Here is a 20,437-nt window from a genome sequence, read left to right as displayed (position 1 = left end):
TTGTTTATTTTCTTCACAATTTGCTTTTCGTCAATTTTTTTTTGCAGCTATAAACTTCCACCTCAACTTTCATAGCCTGGATGGCTTTTTCTTCATCACTTCTTGCGGCAGGAGTTGCGACTTGTTTAATAATGCTGGGTATTCTTTTAGTAGATTAACAAACTGCAGTTGTTCATTTTCTATCTCTTTACACTTCCCACTTCGTCATAATTGTCTATTTTCTTGTTAAACTAACTAAATTTTAAGGACAACAATCAATTTTCCCCATCAAGAAATTAACATAAATGCATGGAAGGCGAAAACTACCAGATCTTCGTGGATAAACCCGAAGTACCATCAGTAATCGATATAATCAGGTTTATGCATACAAAACAAAGTATATACTTCTACTTCAAGTATTTCCTACAGCAATGATGTCAAAGCAAGCGCATTTTTCTGACCTTGATGTCGTGCGCGGGCAGCAAGCGCTAAGTATGGAAAGAGGAAGGGTTGTATATATGAATAAGCAACCTGTTGGATTAAGAAAACAGTGGTGCACAAACTTCAAACGGAACGTGAAATTTTATGTCATTATTTTTATATGGCTTCTTTCTGTTTGATATTCTCTATATTGTCTGTAAAACAAAAGTACTAACACTGATTTCTTAATATTGCAGTTGTGTTTTAAATGTTAATAACATAATAAAGAGTTAAGAAGGAATATTCACATAAATTCCATAGTAATACAACTATATTGTACTAAATGGATGAAACATATCATTCATATTGATGGTATTTTTAGCCTTACCAAAGTAATCAATAAACTAATCAAAACAATATTACAGTACAAAGCAAAGTTACGTAACTACTGTATCTGTTTTAAGTGTAACTAATATTACATAACAAAACTCTTATCGCATTATGCTTTTAAGGTGATATTTGTGAGCAACTTCCTATCATCAAAATATGAAATTATTTTCTCGAAATCTGCTGAGGCTATAGAGTTGACATTTTTACAACACATGGGCACATATCTTTTGCTTATGATGTAACAGTAGTTGCTTTGTTAATTCATTTCCTTACAAACAATTTCCATGCGAATATTTTCAAAATTTTCAATACACTATCTTCAGTAATACGTATATATGGTATATTAAATTTACGAAAACATTCTGTAAGGCTACTAAATAAAAGGCCTATACCTGAAAATTTGACTTTTCTATACGAAAAGTTGAGAAAATATTTCTTTTGAATAAAAAAATCAAACTTGTGGAAAATGAGCATTAAAATTAAAACTTACATTCTTATAATGCACTTATACTTCTCAGGCAAATCTAAAAATTAACATGGATACAGTTTTAATAAGTTCTCTTCCCTTTATCTATTGAATCAGTGCTGGCCATCCCTGAATATAGGTCGACCAAGCGTCATATAATACCTCTTTCGTCTGTCTCTTTCCTTTCCGCTGTAAAGTGCTCAGGCTCTCCTGGGCTCTAAAGCGTGCGCTTGCTCCTGTGGGCATCAATTGACATGCTTGTCCTACAGTCAAAGCAAAAGGTAATGCTATAACTTTATGCATATCACCCAATGTTTCTTTCTACCAGTACATTTTTGTATGCAATGTTCATATTATTGAATTTTATATATTTTATATCTTTAAAACTGTTGTTTATATATTCATTTCTTCATATATTACAATACACTGAAGGTAGCTGAAATGCGAGAATGCCAATATAAACCAATACAGTATACATAATTTTGTTCAGAAAGCAAGGAACGGGTACAAATTAAAAGAAGGAGTGTCTTCTGTATTGGGTTCTCAGATCATTTTGTATAAAAGGAATTGGTTGGAAAAATGGGAGGGTAATAATGACTGCTAGTTTACCAGAGCCAATGACACTGGCCCTCCTCCAGTCTAATAAGATCATAACTTCCTTTTAATACATGAAACTACAAAAGAGTAGAGAATTTGATCAGGGAATTTACTTACGACAAAAACTTTCAAAATTATGCACCAGTGCATTTTAAATATAATTATAAATCCCAAAATATTACATATCAACAGTAATAATCTGTCATACAAATGTCCTCCAAAGCTTTGTTTCAAATAAAAATAACTGATTAAAATACCCTACATTTATTGTGTCGAATGCCTCTTTACGTAAGAAAAAGCATGTTAATGCCCTCAAACTGCACAGGAACTTAATACGACTTATTTGAGAAATTCTGGTGGAATGTCTGTACTTAAATGTCAGATGAAAAGTTTGTCAACACTGGAATAGATTTTCACTTCACTAAGCACTGAACAGACGTCGTAGCAAGTTGAATTAAAAGCACTTCCTAAAGAATTCATACATAACGTTACATACAACTCCTTAACACACACCAGACAGTGTGACCTTCACATGATTACAACTTTTGTACCGTATGTAATAAAATGAAGTAATTAAATTCACTGAAAATCCATTGCTACATATAAAATAATATATTTGCTCACTTAAACGATGTACTGATCAGTGACTGAATAAAGAAACTGGTGAAACAATTTTATTATGATACCATACGTAACTAAACAAGTTGTCCCCTTAAAGTGAATTTTGTTGTGCATATTCGATGCAACAATAGAAATATCTATTTACAAACATATTCAGAACATGATATCACACATTCTCTTATCACATAAAACATAGCAGTGACACTTGAGTAAAGGATGAGGACTGTGTTGCGTAATTTTGTCCCAGAATTGGTTAATTAATACTCGACGTTTGATACTAATAAAATAAATCAAACGTGAAATATACACTGAAGCTAGTATAGCAATTATAGTTCCGTAAAGAGGGGTGACTTTGAACACCGAGGTGACTTTGAACAGTAATTTTGCGCCTTTCTAAATTAAATGCTGTACCCAATTGCGATAAAACTGTTTAAGTTGTCAATAAACTAGTTCAGTTCTTTCGCAATAGGGTACAGCATTTAATTTAGAAAGGCGCTAAATTACTGTTCAAAGTCACCTCAGCGTTTGAAGTCACCCCACTTTACGGTTTATTTAAAAATGCAACTGACAATGCAAAATTTCTGAAAATAAGACTTTTCTTCTCATTTAACTTTATGTAGTCTACATAATTATCGTGATCGAAATTAGTGCAACAGGTTTACTGCTTGGCATAAACACAGTCTAGTATATAGGCCTACAGTCACGAAGCTCAATACGTAGTAAATATGCAAACATTAGATAGTTGCTCACCGCTAGGATCGCTAATATCGGGTCATTACAGGCAATGCAAAATAGTACCGGCACAGTCTATTGTTTCTAGCACCCTCAAAACTCAAGCTTCGTGACTGTATATAGTAGACTGTGGTATAAAAATAAGCCTTTAACAACAATGCAGTAAACTTAAATTTCAGTAAGTAGTGTTTTTGTCTTTTTAAGAATTTAACTAAATTCAAGCAACTGAAGATTCTTGAAAGGGATAGTAAACAATTAGTTTTATATGAAGAAAATATGTATGCATTTCCCTGTAGTAATTTTATTAGTGACATAACCTCACATTTCAAAATTTAACCAACCTAAAACTAAGGTTCATAAATAAATATAATGAAATATGTTGTTGTTTTCTAATGCCAGGCATTTGACAATAAAGTCATTATGAAATATAAAAACATACTTTTGGACTTCAACAACAATATTTTTATTCCCTTATCTATAATGTTTACATTACCGGGATACGAAGGAGAGGGGGAGCTACTAGATTATATTATATCATATACCTTTCTACTCAGAGCTATCTATACATGTAATGTAGATACCATCATCAAAATCTTTTGTTAGATATATATTTGATATTGGTCCAAATGCTGTGAGACAATTGAATTTAAGTCATGGTAGATAAAAATTAAGTCTAAGTTATTTGTAAATGATTTTTTAAGAAACTTTTTCACTGCAATATTTCAATAAGATGTATCTTTATGTAGATGAGTAAAAATTCACACGCATACATAAGCTCCTACGGTTGAGAGTTTGTCATAAGGAACAGTTTTGTTTTGTACGACTTTTAATTAACCTGGTGGAAAAAACTGTGAACCATAACAGTTAAAAATCTGTCTTCTCATATAAATTAACTATTCGTATCCTTCTGTTACAATGTCAGCATATATTAAATGTGCGTCCTTCTTTTAACAAAACAATTACAAATTGTAATATGAGACATTCCCATTCAAACACAGTCCACTAACATAGAATTGAACGATATTTTATCAACTGCAACGTTCTAAGATGAAAAAAAAAAATTCTCAAAACTATTCACTGCAGGTACATTAGTATTTTAGAGTTCATCTAACAGTCTTGTTAATCATTCACCTTAAATGGGACAACCTATTTTGCCAGGTGTCAGTATGTATGCTCTACTGTTTGTTGTACACTATAAACAAATTTTAAAATATTGTCGTCTATTACAATGGCAATTAATAAATACAATGCACATATAAAATAAGCTCTAAACATTGTCAAAATCTCTCTTTTTCTGTAATCATAATCATAACAGGAGCGGATTCCTATGTAATTAAATATTCTTTTTGTGTGTGACAAAACACAATTAACAAAGTTAAAAATTCCGAACATGAAGTTTTAAGTTTAAAACCTAAATTTTATTTCACATAAAAACACATATTTTCACAAAAAATTATGTAAATATGCACATATTTTCAGGAAATCTGTTATAAACACACAAATCTTGGAGTTTTTTTACTTAAATAATTTTTGTACAAGAACTTTTAAATATTTTAAAACTAAATCAATTATATCACTCAGAAGTACATTATCTTTTTAAGAATTCTTGGTTGCTTCGTGTTTCTAAGCGCTGTGTGGTGTATCCATGATCCATTTTCTTAATAGTATTACCTCAAGTTCTGAGAACTGCTAGGCAGCATATCAGTGTTACTATTAGCGAATAAATTAACGTGGACAAGGAGGAGAGATTTTGCAACACATAATTAGGAATGTTTTTTGTTGCTGAAGATGATTTCATTCCACGCTTTGTTTGTGAAACACAACAGATAAGAGCTCGGGTATGAACATTATTTCATTTAAACAAATCTCTCGCCTCTCGCTCATGTCTATCAAATAAGGCAATATATCTTGTTGTGATTCCCTGTTATCGGGCTTCGTCAATCGATATCCTCCAAGATATACTGAAAGGTGGTTGTTTAAAAAGGGATTTGGCTTTCCTATTAACAAATTTAAGCTTCTTGTGTGACACCATAAAAAAGCTCGAAACATCCAAAAACCAGTTGTCTGAAACAGGGAAGTGCGTGCCGTGGAAATTGAACTAGACTCGCTACCAGGTTCAGAAGCACAAGTATTAAGAGACAAATTCCAGAATGTGTTTGGGAAAAACAGTGGATATAAAAAAATGTGTAAAGTTGCTCAAGTATTGGAGGGTGTGCCTATAGGTGAAATTGACTGTGTTTGTGTTCGTGACATTCCTGTCTTTAAATATGCATGTCTGACGTCCTGTGATGTGGAAAGATCGTTTTTAAAGTATAAGTCGTTGTTCAGAGATAATCGGCATGCATTTGTGATGGAGAATTTGGAAATTATCTTTGTTGTTCACTGCAATTCTCGGCCAAATACTAGCACTCAATTGTGGCTGGTGAGTACCTAGTAACATTTTTTTTTTTTTTTCAAGATAAGTACGGTATTTTTGTCTTATTTAAAAAAATATAATTTTTTTTTATTTTTAGCAAATATTTTTGTACTTTTTAGCACATAAAAAATAAATATATTTAAATTTTTTAGCACATAAAAATCCGCTCCCTAATCATAACTATCTGCTTGGAACAACATTTTATATACAAGGTGGGTCAAAAGTCACTTTCCTCAATATTCATTCTTAGGTTTTATACTTGTACACATTATACAGATGTCATAACTTGAATAAATAGCTGGTGTAATAAAATAAGTGGTGAGTTGGCAACCATGTTTGTGCGTCAAATGTTTTTCTGATGTCATGTCTTGTTTTTGTTGTATTGTGTCGGGTTATGTCTGCATCTCTATGCAATAACAGCTAGTTTCTTGCAATGAATCGCAAATTAACCACAGAACAACGCGATCTGATGCCATGTGATTTTTCGCTATGAGGATCTGCATCAATTGCGACAGATGATCGAACAGTCATTTGTGAAAATGGATGAAAACCGTGAGTTATGTTCTGCCACCTGTAAATCAGTGTCTAAATGTTGTGAATTGTGTATAGAGAAACAGGGACCTCCATTTTGAACAAAAGCTGTAAAGGAATGTGTAGTTAGATGTAAATTGAATGTAATTAAATGTAAGAAAATGTTTGGGGAAAGCGAATTTTAACCTACCCTGTATTTGTGCAAATGCTACTTTAAGTGCATTCACAATCCAGAACAACTTGCTTGTTCATCCACAGGAGAAAAATAATGTATGAAATTCATCCAATATTTTTGGCATGAGATGGAGCCAACTAATCATTCCAGGTAATACTGCACACTCTAACCATCTTCTCACCATGAGGTTTGGATCAACTTATTCATTGTGAATTATATTCATGAGCAGCTCCGAATTTTAATTACCGTCTTTTATTTATTTCTTTACAAGCAATGCTAACTCCTTAGTAATTCCTGATACAATTCTGGTTGCAAAATTATGTACAGTAATAGATTATTTTCAGTCTGTTGTATTATACTTTTCAGAGGAAGTTTTCAAAAAAAGACGCAACAAAGTAGACACATTGCTCCAAATGTTCTCAAATGTTGTTGTTGTTTTCTAATGCCAGGCATTTGACAATAAAGTCATTTGACTTCTTGCACTCCAATATTTTTCAAAGATATTGTCATGGTCAGCCACTGAAGCACAGATTTTGAGGTGTTCCGAATCCATTTCTTGGTTTGAGTTGCACAATGGGCTGTTAGGGGACTGATATATTCCAATTCTATTCTCAAATGTGGTTTTACAAACAAGAAGATTGCAAATATAAATTGTCGCCCCAGTACTATACTGCACTATCTAAAAAATTATGGTTTCAAGAAATCGAGAGAAAACGCTTTGTATTGAATTCTGAATTGCATGCAGAATATTTGTTTGAAGCAATACAAAATGATTTCTCTCGATTTCTTGAAACCATGATTTTTGAGATAGTGTAGTATAGTAGGGCGACGAAATATTAAAATTAGTGTCATATGTTAAAAACATGTAATGTTCTAGGATTAACGACGATGACAAGAATAATGATAAATCAGTGTTATTTATTTTTATCTTTTTATATCTTTGTTTGTATTATAGATAACACTCTCTACTTTTACTTCATTTTTGATGATTTGTAATCGTCAAAATTCAAGTCATTATTTTCACAGTACATGATCTGGTCTACCAATAGTGTTTGACACCAATAAAAATACCTATTGAATATCTCTGGGTGTGCTGATAGAATTATACGAAGTAAAGTACAATAAAAGGTGAAGAATAAGTAGATACAATGTTGAAAATAAGAGAAATTATGTAATAAAACATGGCCGACTTGATGCTCGCTTCACTTCTCTGTGCATGGCCTTGACAATAGTAATCTTATTCTGAAATTGGTTAGTTTCTCAATTCCACCACGAGGTGCTGTCTGCCAAGGGTTGGTGTCCACAGAAGAAATACTCAATATGAATTAAAATGATTAAAGAGTAATAATAACACTCATAAATAATAAATAAGAAAATATTAAGTATTATTATGTTCAGTTCTGTTAATTATGGTAAAAATGTGAGTTTAAAAGCAGCAAAGATGGCATATAGTAACCTGTTCAGTTTAAGTAACATGATGACAGAGGCGTAATTTTGTAGTTCATTCGCTGGGTAGAACCCCTAGGCTGAACTGCGATGTTTCGAAGTAATCATTTGGGTAATTATTTACCATAACTTGTACTGAGGTTTATAATTTAACTCACTTCACTGATACATTCCACTTGATATTGCATATTCAAGAATCATAGTTTCAAGATTTTGCGACTCAGTGTATTATAAGCCGCATTCTTCGAAGGAACAAGCTATTCAGTTAAAGCTGCTGCAATGTTGTCTAGAAGCGGCCTAACAAATTTCACAGTAATGATATTAGCAATTAGTTTTTGGCCGTTTTCATCACAAATTGGACATTGCAAGGGGGGGAGGGCATCTACACAGTAACGGCTCAATTTCCGAACATAAATTTTCTAATATATTCTTGGTTGGTATTCTCTTTCGATGATTAAGCAGCTGATCTAGAATCAATTTTGCAAGAATACTGCCTTCATCAGCCTCTTTCTTTACATCTTCCACTTCTTTATGTAATGGATCTCTTTCAATTAGTTGGAGTTTTTCGGTTTTTTTGTTATTTCATCTTGCTTCTCTTGTAACACCTGATTAAGTCGTGTAATTTTCACATGCAACCTGTTAATTATTTCTTTTTAGCTCGTCAATGTTGACAACGTCCGTTTGCATGACTTTATGGTCATTTTCAACTGGCAAGAAGGGAATGTCATTACCTGATGCTGAGCCACTTGGAATATCTTGATCAAATAGTGAAAAACCAATATTACTAAAAGATTTGCGTTTCTTGGCTGGTGGGAGATCAGTTTTAATAAATGTTCGTTGTGGTCTTTCGATATCTGTCACTTTATACCTAGGATAATGAGGAATTATTGTTGACACAGCATTTGGTTTTAATCGTCTAAATTTCCCATTATTAGAATAATCTTCTTCCTTGAAATGTAAACTACAAACGACTGAAGATGGGGAGTTGCTGTTTGGAACAAAGTCTTGGAGTGAAATCACTTAAAGCCATTTTTCGCATCTTTCCCTATCACTCGGAAATTCGTGGAATGATATTGTTCCTCCACTCTTTTCTCTATTCGAAGTTCAGAATGGTACACAACAATTCGTCATTTTGAATCATATCACAATAAACTCACATACCAGTAGAAAGAAGCACAATATTACTAAGTATAATTATACAAGAAACCATACACACATTCCTCAGCGATCTTTGGCAGTCAGTGCCATCTGGCGGAAGTTTCATACTTTCTCGATTACAGGTTTAACACAGGGATCAAGATGTTGTCAAAGCCGGTAAAGGAGAAGCGAAGCGAGCATCAAGTCGGCCGTAAATAAAATCAAGTGGTATACAAATAAAATGGTAGATGTAGTGAGTAGCTCTTCCAGTTGCTATAGGACAGGTCGTTTATACCACTCAGAGATGTGTTATATGCTAATTTTAACTAAAATCTTTTAATTTATGAGTTTAATTTTAAGGTTATCTTTTATAATTGATATCAATGGTGCTTAATTATTACAATTTATTTTTATAACAACATTCATCTTTAATTCTTTATATTTGCTATTAATTTCCGGATCCTCGTGGTCATCCTTAATTAAGGCCGCAGCATTTATTTTTCTTTAAATCTCTCTCTCTCCCTAACTACTTATTCACAAATTCGTAATTGTGAAGATAAGTGATATTCATTAAAGATGGCAATCATAAGTCTCGTTAAAGCTACAAGTGATAATTCTGGATCGTGAAATTGTGTGTACACAACATAAGCTAAATTCGCTAATTAACATGTTTAGAAAATATTGAAAAATGTAATACCTGAATTAAAGGAGATAAATTAGCGAAATATATGTTCACCAATTAAATAACTGTTTAAAATGAAGTGCACTTTTTGAAAGAAAACAGTATATTACTTAAATTAAGTAAAGATTCAAAATAAAAATTAATGTATGTAGTAAACATAAAATTTTAAATATTTTTCACTGAAGATGTATATTCATCTAAACACAGCTCATATTAAAAACGCAGAAATTATATTTAAAAAAAAGTTAAATATTATTACACGCTGATCATGATCATTATGAAATTCACTTTTCATAATAGATATATTTAAGTTAGTAACTGAAGGAGTTAGGTACAGCTTACAGCAGTAAAATTTTTGGAAATATTCAACATTTTTTTCCTCCATTATTGTATCTTGTACAATAATGAAAATTGGTATTGTAAAATACTGTCCTTCTGCTATATGAAAAAAATACTTTTACGATTAAAAAAAATTATATATTTTTTTTTCAAAATTAAAAATGTTGGCAATTAACTGTGCAGTGATGAAGTGTTTCCCTCATAACTCATAAACTTGTTAACTTTTCATGTTCCTTCTCTTTTATTTTATTGCTGAAACTCATGTTTACAATATTATGCTCTTTCAACTACATTCCTTAATAAATAATATATATATATATTTTTTTATTTTGTGTTAGAAGAAAATACTGATATTTGAACATTTTTTAAAAATGAATTTATTTTATATCAGACAATCTAACAAAGGTAGAGAAGTGACTTTGCATCATATTGTAGTATTCATCACAGAATATTCGATAGTTTTTGAGTTATGTAGGAAATGCTTCATCACTGCACAATGAACTGAATTTTGAAGAAGAAAAAAAAAAAAAAAAAGTACAAATAATTTTTTTTAAATCATAAAAATATTTTTTTCATATAACAGAAGGACAGTGTTTTACACATATTAATTTTCATTATTGTACAAGATACAGTCATCATCATCCTTCATGCATTAGGAAATTGCTACTGAAATTGGTCCATCCATTTTTTGGCTGGTCTTCCAATATCTCTTCTTCCCCGAGGTTTATATTTCCAAAACTTGTATGATATCCTGTCATCCTGCATCTTTAAAATGTGAGACATCCATGTATTTCTATATTCTTCTATTTTGTTGTTTAATTCATATATCTCAAGTCCTTCTCTTATTTCTTCGTTTCTTTTATGTTCTATTTTCCTGTAACCTGCTATGCTTCTCAAAAATTGCATCTCATTTGTTTGTAATCTAGAGGCATCTCTCTTTTTCATACATAACCCATGTTTCGCGTCCATATAGTAAACTGGGCATTGACATCACCTTATAAAATTTTAACAGTGTATCTTTTCTAGCTTTTGATTTCAGGGTTCTTATTGTTCCATTTATGTAATTACATTTTTCTATTTTTTCTTTTTGATCATAGTCTCCTTTATAAGATAAGGTAACGCCCAAAAATTTAAATTTATTTACCTGTTCTATGATACTCTTTCTTATTACTATTTTAGATCTTACAGGAGATTTGCCACAAAATGCCATAGTTTTAATCTTATGTACAGATATCTCCATATTATAGTTTTTATATAACAAGATACAGTAATGGAGGGAAAAAATGTTGAATATTTCCAAAATTTTACTGCTGTAAGCTATACCTAACCCCTCAAGCTTGTTACCAGATCATACAAGTGATATGAGTACAGAAGACAGAAAGCAACTAAGATTCATATTGCATTATATAATGTAGTAAACAACAAATGGTAGAGCATTACATTTGTACCTTTATTTCACATACACAGACAATGTAAGTAGTAGTAATCTCATATTTGTGAGAGTGTTTCTGTTGAAATTTATTTGCAGAAGACAATACATGTTATTCACATGCATCTTCTTCATTTTAAGTGGACAATAACAGTGAAGAGTTCAAATTGTTAGTAGTCCAAGTAATGCTAAAATAAGAGTAAATTCTGCATCAGAATGTGATCATTCAAAACATCAAATTGGAACAACTGGATAATACCCACAGCAGAGCAATGTCGATAGCCGACGTTACTCGCTGGCCACTAGTCACCGGGCCGTACCGAGCCATGTCAAACAAAACACAATCGAAATGGTGGTAGTAAAATTCGCGACTATATAAATTCACTGCATTAGTCAAGTGCAAGACTTCTGGCTTCTGTTGCATTCAAACAATTATAAAATACGATAATTTGGTCCAGGGAGCATCCGTTTTTGATGCAAAGATAATTTGTTTGGCTTGTTTCTTAAATAAAATTACGAAATGGCGTTCCTGTGCTTAACATTTAATAAAAAATGAAATATAGCAAAACTGTTTTGTCTCGAGACTCTCATCTAAGTCACGTAATAGGTCACGTAATCTACTTCAATATATTTGCGCAAATATATCTTGTAGCTAACAGTGGTGCTATCTCTCAGTAATGTTCAGAACGAAGGAGGTAGAGAGAGAAAATAAACAAATTTCTCCCTCCAACGACGCCACACACCAATGTCGTGTTCTTATGTTGGCAAGATTGTGTATTTACTTCAATTTGGTGCTAACCGTAATGGCACGGTTCAAAGATACCGTGGGAATTCTCCAGTTTGGCGATCAAATTAAATCTTTTGTTCATCAAAAATGTTTATACATGTATTTTGAAGAAAAATAAAAGTCACACCAAAATTTCCTAATTATTCCATCTTTTGAATAAGGTTATGTTGATTCATCGTGAAAGCTACAGAAATTAAAGTTCAACAACATTAAAGTAGTCATAATGGTAGTTGTGCAATGGACATTAAAATTTGCGAACAGCTAATTATGCTAAGTATAACCAAATACCTTACTATAATAATACTGGACAGCTAGCAGTTTTGAGTGCAAATGACGCTGGTGCTGCTACCTACCTGCCAGTGTGGAGATACTCGCGAAACAAGCTGTAATCAACTGCAATGTATATTGTTGTTGGGCTAGTTAATAGTTTTATTAATCCTGCATTACTCAGGTGGGGTGTGGTAAACCCCGGTGCGTATATTTCAACGAAAATCTAAGAGATGGACCTAGTGTGTACTCTGTGCATCTGTATACCTTTCAATCACATCCAGAAGAGTTCACTTAAGAAATTGTTTAAGTGAACTAAGAATAGTATATTTAATTGCGTTTATCTGATTTCTGAAACTTGCGGAAAAATATATTAGTTATTTAAAATGGGGTTTGGGAAACCCCACCTGAGCAATGGTGAGAATATTTATAACATGAGTAACACAGGGTTAATTAGTGCTGTGTTAAAATGTCAGGGTGTATATGTGCTGTTTATAATTGTGACAATTGCAGCATTACAAATTGCTCCAAATCGTACTTTCGATTTCCGAGGGATCATAAAACGTGAGTCAACAACATTCTTTAGTAGGCCTAATTCCTTCGTCTTTGTGTTGATAGAAAAATACAAATTAGTTTTTTTATTTAGACCTAATGAATAAATAGAAGTTAAAATGTACTGGATTTTAAGGTTTTATCAAATTAAGTTTTATTGTTGTCCACATGCCTTTACTAATTATTACAAGCATCAGATTACTATCAATTTTATCTTTGCAGTTGTCAGCAATGCGTATTTAAAACATTACTGTAAATTCATTCCTAATATCAGATTGATTTTGTCTCGGTAAACCAAAGAAAAAAATATGTAACAATTACGGAAAGTAATATGAAGTATGCAATATTTCTCATAATATAAAGCTTTGATATAAGATAATAATTTTACATTAAATATTATTCAACATTTCTTAAGTGTTTCATATATAATTCCACATTAGTAACTCACGTTTTAAACAATAGTCCGAATCTTGCTATGTTAATATTTGTATATGTGGACGTAATTCCATCCCGCTCCGCTAGATGTCAGGTCCGCGATATTTCATACTCACGCCAATGCTGCTAGTATACAGCTGTCCGGTATTATTATAGTAAGGTATTTGGTATAACTACTTGTAAATAATAAAAAATTAAAACAAGACCAAACTATAATGTTGTTATATTTTTGAACCCAAATCATCAGTACATTTAAAATCAAAATTATCTTTCATTTACAACAATTAAATATGTTTGTTCTATTAGAACTTAATTTAGTTATTATTAATTCATATTAATTCATAACTTTGAATTGTCCTTAAATCCTTATATGCGAAGTTGATGTAATAAGAAGTACATAAAAGCTTTAAAATAATATAAGTGAATAATAGTCTACAAATTGCTATTTTTTATTTTGAAAATACATTAAACCTCATCTCAGATTCAACATAACTAATTCAAAATAGATGCAAATTCTGGTGTAGGAAAAATAAGCTTCTTACGAAATCTAAAGATGCATATAAACCAGTCTTTAAACTTAGCACATTCATGTATATTCGTTACAATCTGATCCTTTACATTATTCTTTTACCCAAACTGTGAACTTTGAAGAAATGGGTACTCTAAGTTTCCCATCACAATCAAAAGGTCTACGAATATGGAAATACTTATGATTTTCATACTGACAGTGGAAAAGTTTATTTGTCTCTTCAGAATATCAAGAGATGAAAACTGAACTGTTCTATTTTCAGCCTCAACAAAAGAGAACTTCAAAAATAGGTGTTAAAAACTTAGAAAATTTGCCAATATTTATAAAAGAGGTGTACATAATATTAGATATCAATTGTCACTTTGCATGTATGTAACATAACAGTTCTACTCTTGAATAGATACACAGAGAGTACAATTTAACAACACTTTCTTACAAACTCTTTAGTGTATATGAAGATCCATTCATAGCCACAATGTAAAACCAACCATTCTTTGGGGTTTTGTACTAATTGTTAGGTTATACAATGTGTAATAAATGGAGAATAGAAAAATTTTGACAACTTTGAAGTAAATAAATGGGTTACATATGTAGAACAGTTCAGTTCCAGTTCAAATTTGACAACTGCAATCTAAATTTTTAGAAAATATCACAATAGCATCAAAACAACAATCTAATACAAAGAACACAGTACAGAATCTCACTTTTCTTTGTGGCAGCCACCGAATATTATTATTACTAATATCACTTTGAAGGAGAAACAAATAATAAGTAAACGAGTGTCTCACATTTTGAAGGGACTGTATTACTAAAAGGATTAAAGATGGACAATTAATTTTCAGCTAATTACTCCATGTCTAATCCCTGTCCTGTGGGCTGTAGTTGGTGTGGGTAGCGTGAGGATACATAGGATGCCACCAGTCCAAGACTCGCACATTGATCACAGGGTCCAATGTAACCGTGCTTGTATCTGAAATGTTTGGTTTGCCGGCTGTGTAGCACATGTGGTCTGATACAAACGCCAAGTTTAGCCTGTGGTGTCGCATCCCTCTGGCCAAGGTCAGAGACACAGAGAATAAGGACAGCCCCATCACCATAGGAATCGCAATGTAGTTCAGGCATGTCACCTGCAAAATAGAAGTTTTCACATTCTAAAAACTGATACAATTAAATGAAACATACTTTCTAGAGCCCTTTATTTTTTAAAGTAATACAGTAAAACCCCGATAAGATGCTGTTCAAGGGACCGGGTGTAAACCGCGTATTAACCGGAACCGCGTAATAGTAATATACGTTGCAAGAGCGGTATGTTGACGTTTTCATGGTCGAGGAAAAGATTGAAAAAGCGAAACGTAGTTGAGCTTTTTTAATTTCCGAGAACATGAAAACAAACATACCGCTCTTGTATCGTACATTATTTTGTGCGAAGATCGTTTATTACATACCTGAAAAACGAATTTCTAATTAGTTGCAATGAAATCTCCATGTTGGTTTCTGTTTAATGACGGCAACTTCGAAAAACCAAAATATCTTTCTTCAACATTGTTGCTATAAAATGTTTTCTGTGTTTACTATACTCCAGCAGGCAGTGATATACGTCTGTCTTTTTTTTTTCCCCCAGTCTATAAATGCGAACTTAAAACAAACGGTAAGGTTATGTAATTATTTATTTTTCATTTTAATATTTTAACAATATTATTTATATACCGGTAACATATTGCAGTAATAACCTCCGCATCTGGAATCTTATTGATTTTTTCACGGCTTCCTTAATGTTACTTGTATCAGGAATGCAGTAAGTTTCGTGGAGTAGTAGACTTTACTTAATTTTTGCAAATATTTAAAAACAATAATTAACATTGCAATTTAGGTGAAATTGCAGTGGTAAGTTTCCAATTTATAATTATTACTATGTTAAACGTCTCTAAAAATAATATGTTAAAAGCCTAAAGCAGTAAAATGAATGTTGCGCTTAAGCGGTAAGAAGAGGGAAATTGTTATGTGTGTTACGTTGGGAATACTGAATGTGGTATTTCACACTTACCGCGTATTGGTTCTGTGTGGAAAACAAGCAAATACGCACGATCTCGCACAAAATAATTTTGACTTATATACAGTATCTATTAGCATTTTTCTTTATTGAAATACATGATTCATGAAAGGTAATACCATATTACTCCATTATGTAATTACTGTACTGTGCATCAAAGACATTTACAATATGTACTGTACTTAATTCTTTCGGAAAAAAAGTCATTTATAGTTGTTTGCCATGTGCGAGTTCTCCATGTCCTCATGTTTACCACACTTCAGTTTCTGCGATTACATCCTCCCGACGACGCAGCTGTAGTGATTGAGTAGCGATTTTTTATTATCGTTCTTAATATCGATGATGGGATTCCTAATGAATCAGAGAGTTGTTTCTGAGTAAGAGTACTGTTCTCATCGTACTTTCGGTAAGATTTCCTATTTTTTTGACATATAAAGCACTTTTCACTTAACACTCATTGTAATGACATTCACAGACACTTCAATACACTAAAGGACAACAAACTGCCCAGCAAAAATTTCCAGAATTTTATTACGGCCGAGTGAGGAATGCTGTTTGAGAGAGAGGGTTAGCAAGAGGGTGAGGTATTGTAACTGTATGTAGGCTTTAACCACGCAGATAAGGAGTCGAATAAGAGAGCGTTAGCAAGAAGGTGAGGTATTGTAACTGTATGTAGGCTTTAACCATGCAGATAAGGAGTCGAATAAGAGAGGGTTAGCAAGAGGGTGAGGTACTGTAACTGTATGTAGGCTTTAACCACGCAGATAAGGAGTCGAATAAGAGAGCGTTAGCAAGAAGGTGAGGTATTGTAACTGTATGTAGGCTTTAACCACGCAGATAAGGAGTCGAATAAGAGAGGGTTAGCAAGAAGGTGAGGTATTGTAACTGTATGTAGGCTTTAACCACGCAGATAAGGAGTCGAATAAGAGAGGGTTAGCAAGAGGGTGAGGTATTGTAACTGTATGTAGGCTTTAACCACGCAGATAAGGAGTCGAATAAGAGAGCGTTAGCAAGAAGGTGAGGTATTGTAACTGTATGTAGGCTTTAACCACGCAGATAAGGAGTCGAATAAGAGAGGGTTAGCAAGAGGGTGAGGTATTGTAACTGTATGTAGGCTTTAACCACGCAGATAAGGAGTCGAATAAGAGAGGGTTAGCAAGAGGGTGAGGTATTGTAACTGTATGTAGGCTTTAACCACGCAGATAAGGAGTCGAATAAGAGAGCGTTAGCAAGAGGGTGAGGTATTGTAACTGTATGTAGGCTTTAACCACGCAGATAAGGAGTCGAATAAGAGAGGGTTAGCAAGAGGGTGAGGTATTGTAACTGTATGTAGGCTTTAACCACGCAGATAAGGAGTCGAATAAGAGAGGGTTAGCAAGAGGGTGAGGTATTGTAACTGTATGTAGGCTTTAACCACGCAGATAAGGAGTCGAATAAGAGAGCGTTAGCAAGAAGGTGAGGTATTGTAACTGTATGTAGGCTTTAACCACGCAGATAAGGAGTCGAATAAGAGAGCGTTAGCAAGAGGGTGAGGTATTGTAACTGTATGTAGGCTTTAACCACGCAGATAAGGAGTCGAATAAGAGAGGGTTAGCAAGAGGGTGAGGTATTGTAACTGTATGTAGGCTTTAACCACGCAGATAAGGAGTCGAATAAGAGAGGGTTAGCAAGAGGGTGAGGTATTGTAACTGTATGTAGGCTTTAACCACGCAGATAAGGAGTCGAATAAGAGAGCGTTAGCAAGAAGGTGAGGTATTGTAACTGTATGTAGGCTTTAACCACGCAGATAAGGAGTCGAATAAGAGAGCGTTAGCAAGAGGGTGAGGTATTGTAACTGTATGTAGGCTTTAACCACGCAGATAAGGAGTCGAATAAGAGAGCGTTAGCATGAGGGTGAGGTATTGTAACTGTATGTAGGCTTTAACCACGCAGATAAGGAGTCGAATAAGAGAGCGTTAGCAAGAGGGTGAGGTATTGTAACTGTATGTAGGCTTTAACCACGCAAATAAGGAGTCGAATAAGAGAGCGTTAGCAAGAGGGTGAGGTATTGTAACTGTATGTAGGCTTTAACCACGCAGATAAGGAGTCGAATAAGAGAGCGTTAGCAAGAGGGTGAGGTATTGTAACTGTATGTAGGCTTTAACCACGCAGATAAGGAGTCGAATAAGAGAGCGTTAGCAAGAGGGTGAGGTATTGTAACTGTATGTAGGCTTTAACCACGCAGATAAGGAGTCGAATAAGAGAGGGTTAGCAAGAAGGTGAGGTATTGTAACTGTATGTAGGCTTTAACCACGCAGATAAGGAGTCGAATAAGAGAGCGTTAGCAAGAGGGTGAGGTATTGTAACTGTATGTAGGCTTTAACCACGCAGATAAGGAGTCGAATAAGAGAGCGTTAGCAAGAGGGTGAGGTATTGTAACTGTATGTAGGCTTTAACCACGCAGATAAGGAGTCGAATAAGAGAGCGTTAGCAAGAGGGTGAGGTATTGTAACTGTATGTAGGCTTTAACCACGCAGATAAGGAGTCGAATAAGAGAGGGTTAGCAAGAGGGTGAGGTATTGTAACTGTATGTAGGCTTTAACCACGCAGATAAGGAGTCGAATAAGAGAGGGTTAGCAAGAGGGTGAGGTATTGTAACTGTATGTAGGCTTTAACCACGCAGATAAGGAGTCGAATAAGAGAGCGTTAGCAAGAAGGTGAGGTATTGTAACTGTATGTAGGCTTTAACCACGCAGATAAGGAGTCGAATAAGAGAGCGTTAGCAAGAGGGTGAGGTATTGTAACTGTATGTAGGCTTTAACCACGCAGATAAGGAGTCGAATAAGAGAGCGTTAGCAAGAGGGTGAGGTATTGTAACTGTATGTAGGCTTTAACCACGCAGATAAGGAGTCGAATAAGAGAGCGTTAGCAAGAAGGTGAGGTATTGTAACTGTATGTAGGCTTTAACCACGCAGATAAGGAGTCGAATAAGAGAGCGTTAGCAAGAGGGTGAGGTATTGTAACTGTATGTAGGCTTTAACCACGCAGATAAGGAGTCGAATAAGAGAGCGTTAGCAAGAAGGTGAGGTATTGTAACTGTATGTAGGCTTTAACCACGCAGATAAGGAGTCGAATAAGAGAGCGTTAGCAAGAGGGTGAGGTATTGTAACTGTATGTAGGCTTTAACCACGCAGATAAGGAGTCGAATAAGAGAGCGTTAGCAAGAGGGTGAGGTATTGTAACTGTATGTAGGCTTTAACCACGCAGATAAGGAGTCGAATAAGAGAGCGTTAGCAAGAGGGTGAGGTATTGTAACTGTATGTAGGCTTTAACCACGCAGATAAGGAGTCGAATAAGAGAGCGTTAGCAAGAGGGTGAGGTATTGTAACTGTATGTAGGCTTTAACCACGCAGATAAGGAGTCGAATAAGAGAGCGTTAGCAAGAGGGTGAGGTATTGTAACTGTATGTAGGCTTTAACCACGCAGATAAGGAGTCGAATAAGAGAGCGTTAGCAAGAAGGTGAGGTATTGTAACTGTATGTAGGCTTTAACCACGCAGATAAGGAGTCGAATAAGAGAGCGTTAGCAAGAAGGTGAGGTATTGTAACTATATGTAGGCTTTAACCACGCAGATAAGGAGTCGAATAAGAGAGGGTTAGCAAGAAGGTGAGGTATTGTAACTGTATGTAGGCTTTAACCACGCAGATAAGGAGTCGAATAAGAGAGCGTTAGCAAGAGGGTGAGGTATTGTAACTGTATGTAGGCTTTAACCACGCAGATAAGGAGTCGAATAAGAGAGGGTTAGCAAGAGGGTGAGGTATTGTAACTGTATGTAGGCTTTAACCACGCAGATAAGGAGTCGAATAAGAGAGCGTTAGCAAGAGGGTGAGGTATTGTAACTGTATGTAGGCTTTAACCACGCAGATAAGGAGTCGAATAAGAGAGGGTTAGCAAGAGGGTGAGGTATTGTAACTGTATGTAGGCTTCAACCACGCAGATAAGGAGTCGAATAAGAGAGCGTTAGCAAGAAGGTGAGGTATTGTAACTGTATGTAGGCTTTAACCACGCAGATAAGGAGTCGAATAAGAGAGGGTTAGCAAGAAGGTGAGGTATTGTAACTGTATGTAGGCTTTAACCACGCAGATAAGGAGTCGAATAAGAGAGCGTTAGCAAGAGGGTGAGGTATTGTAACTGTATGTAGGCTTTAACCACGCAGATAAGGAGTCGAATAAGAGAGCGTTAGCAAGAAGGTGAGGTATTGTAACTGTATGTAGGCTTTAACCACGCAGATAAGGAGTCGAATAAGAGAGGGTTAGCAAGAGGGTGAGGTATTGTAACTGTATGTAGGCTTTAACCACGCAGATAAGGAGTCGAATAAGAGAGCGTTAGCAAGAGGGTGAGGTATTGTAACTGTATGTAGGCTTTAACCACGCAGATAAGGAGTCGAATAAGAGAGCGTTAGCAAGAGGGTGAGGTAT

The 20,437-nt window shown here is 34.2% G+C and overlaps 2 protein-coding genes across 4 annotated transcripts in view; one reads left to right on the top strand and one right to left on the bottom strand.

Annotated features, from left to right (window-relative positions):
* Nucleotides 1-20,437, top strand: part of LOC138709609 (uncharacterized) — an 809,429-nt gene that overhangs the window by 757,059 nt on the left and 31,933 nt on the right. The window lies entirely within an intron of this gene.
* fsd (transmembrane protein fates-shifted) overlaps nt 1,860-20,437 on the bottom strand; it is a 59,383-nt gene continuing 40,805 nt past the window's right edge. The window contains exon 7 of the mRNA XM_069840498.1: nt 1,860-15,057. Within this exon, the coding sequence (XP_069696599.1) occupies nt 14,788-15,057 (270 nt within the window). The 3' untranslated portion in view covers nt 1,860-14,787. The remainder of the gene's footprint in view (nt 15,058-20,437) is intronic.

The sequence above is a fragment of the Periplaneta americana genome, chromosome 11, assembly GCF_040183065.1.
Source record: "Periplaneta americana isolate PAMFEO1 chromosome 11, P.americana_PAMFEO1_priV1, whole genome shotgun sequence".
NCBI lineage: Eukaryota > Metazoa > Arthropoda > Insecta > Blattodea > Blattidae > Periplaneta > Periplaneta americana.
Note: the sequence above shows the minus strand (reverse complement) of the source record. Positions and strands in the feature narration are given on the sequence as shown.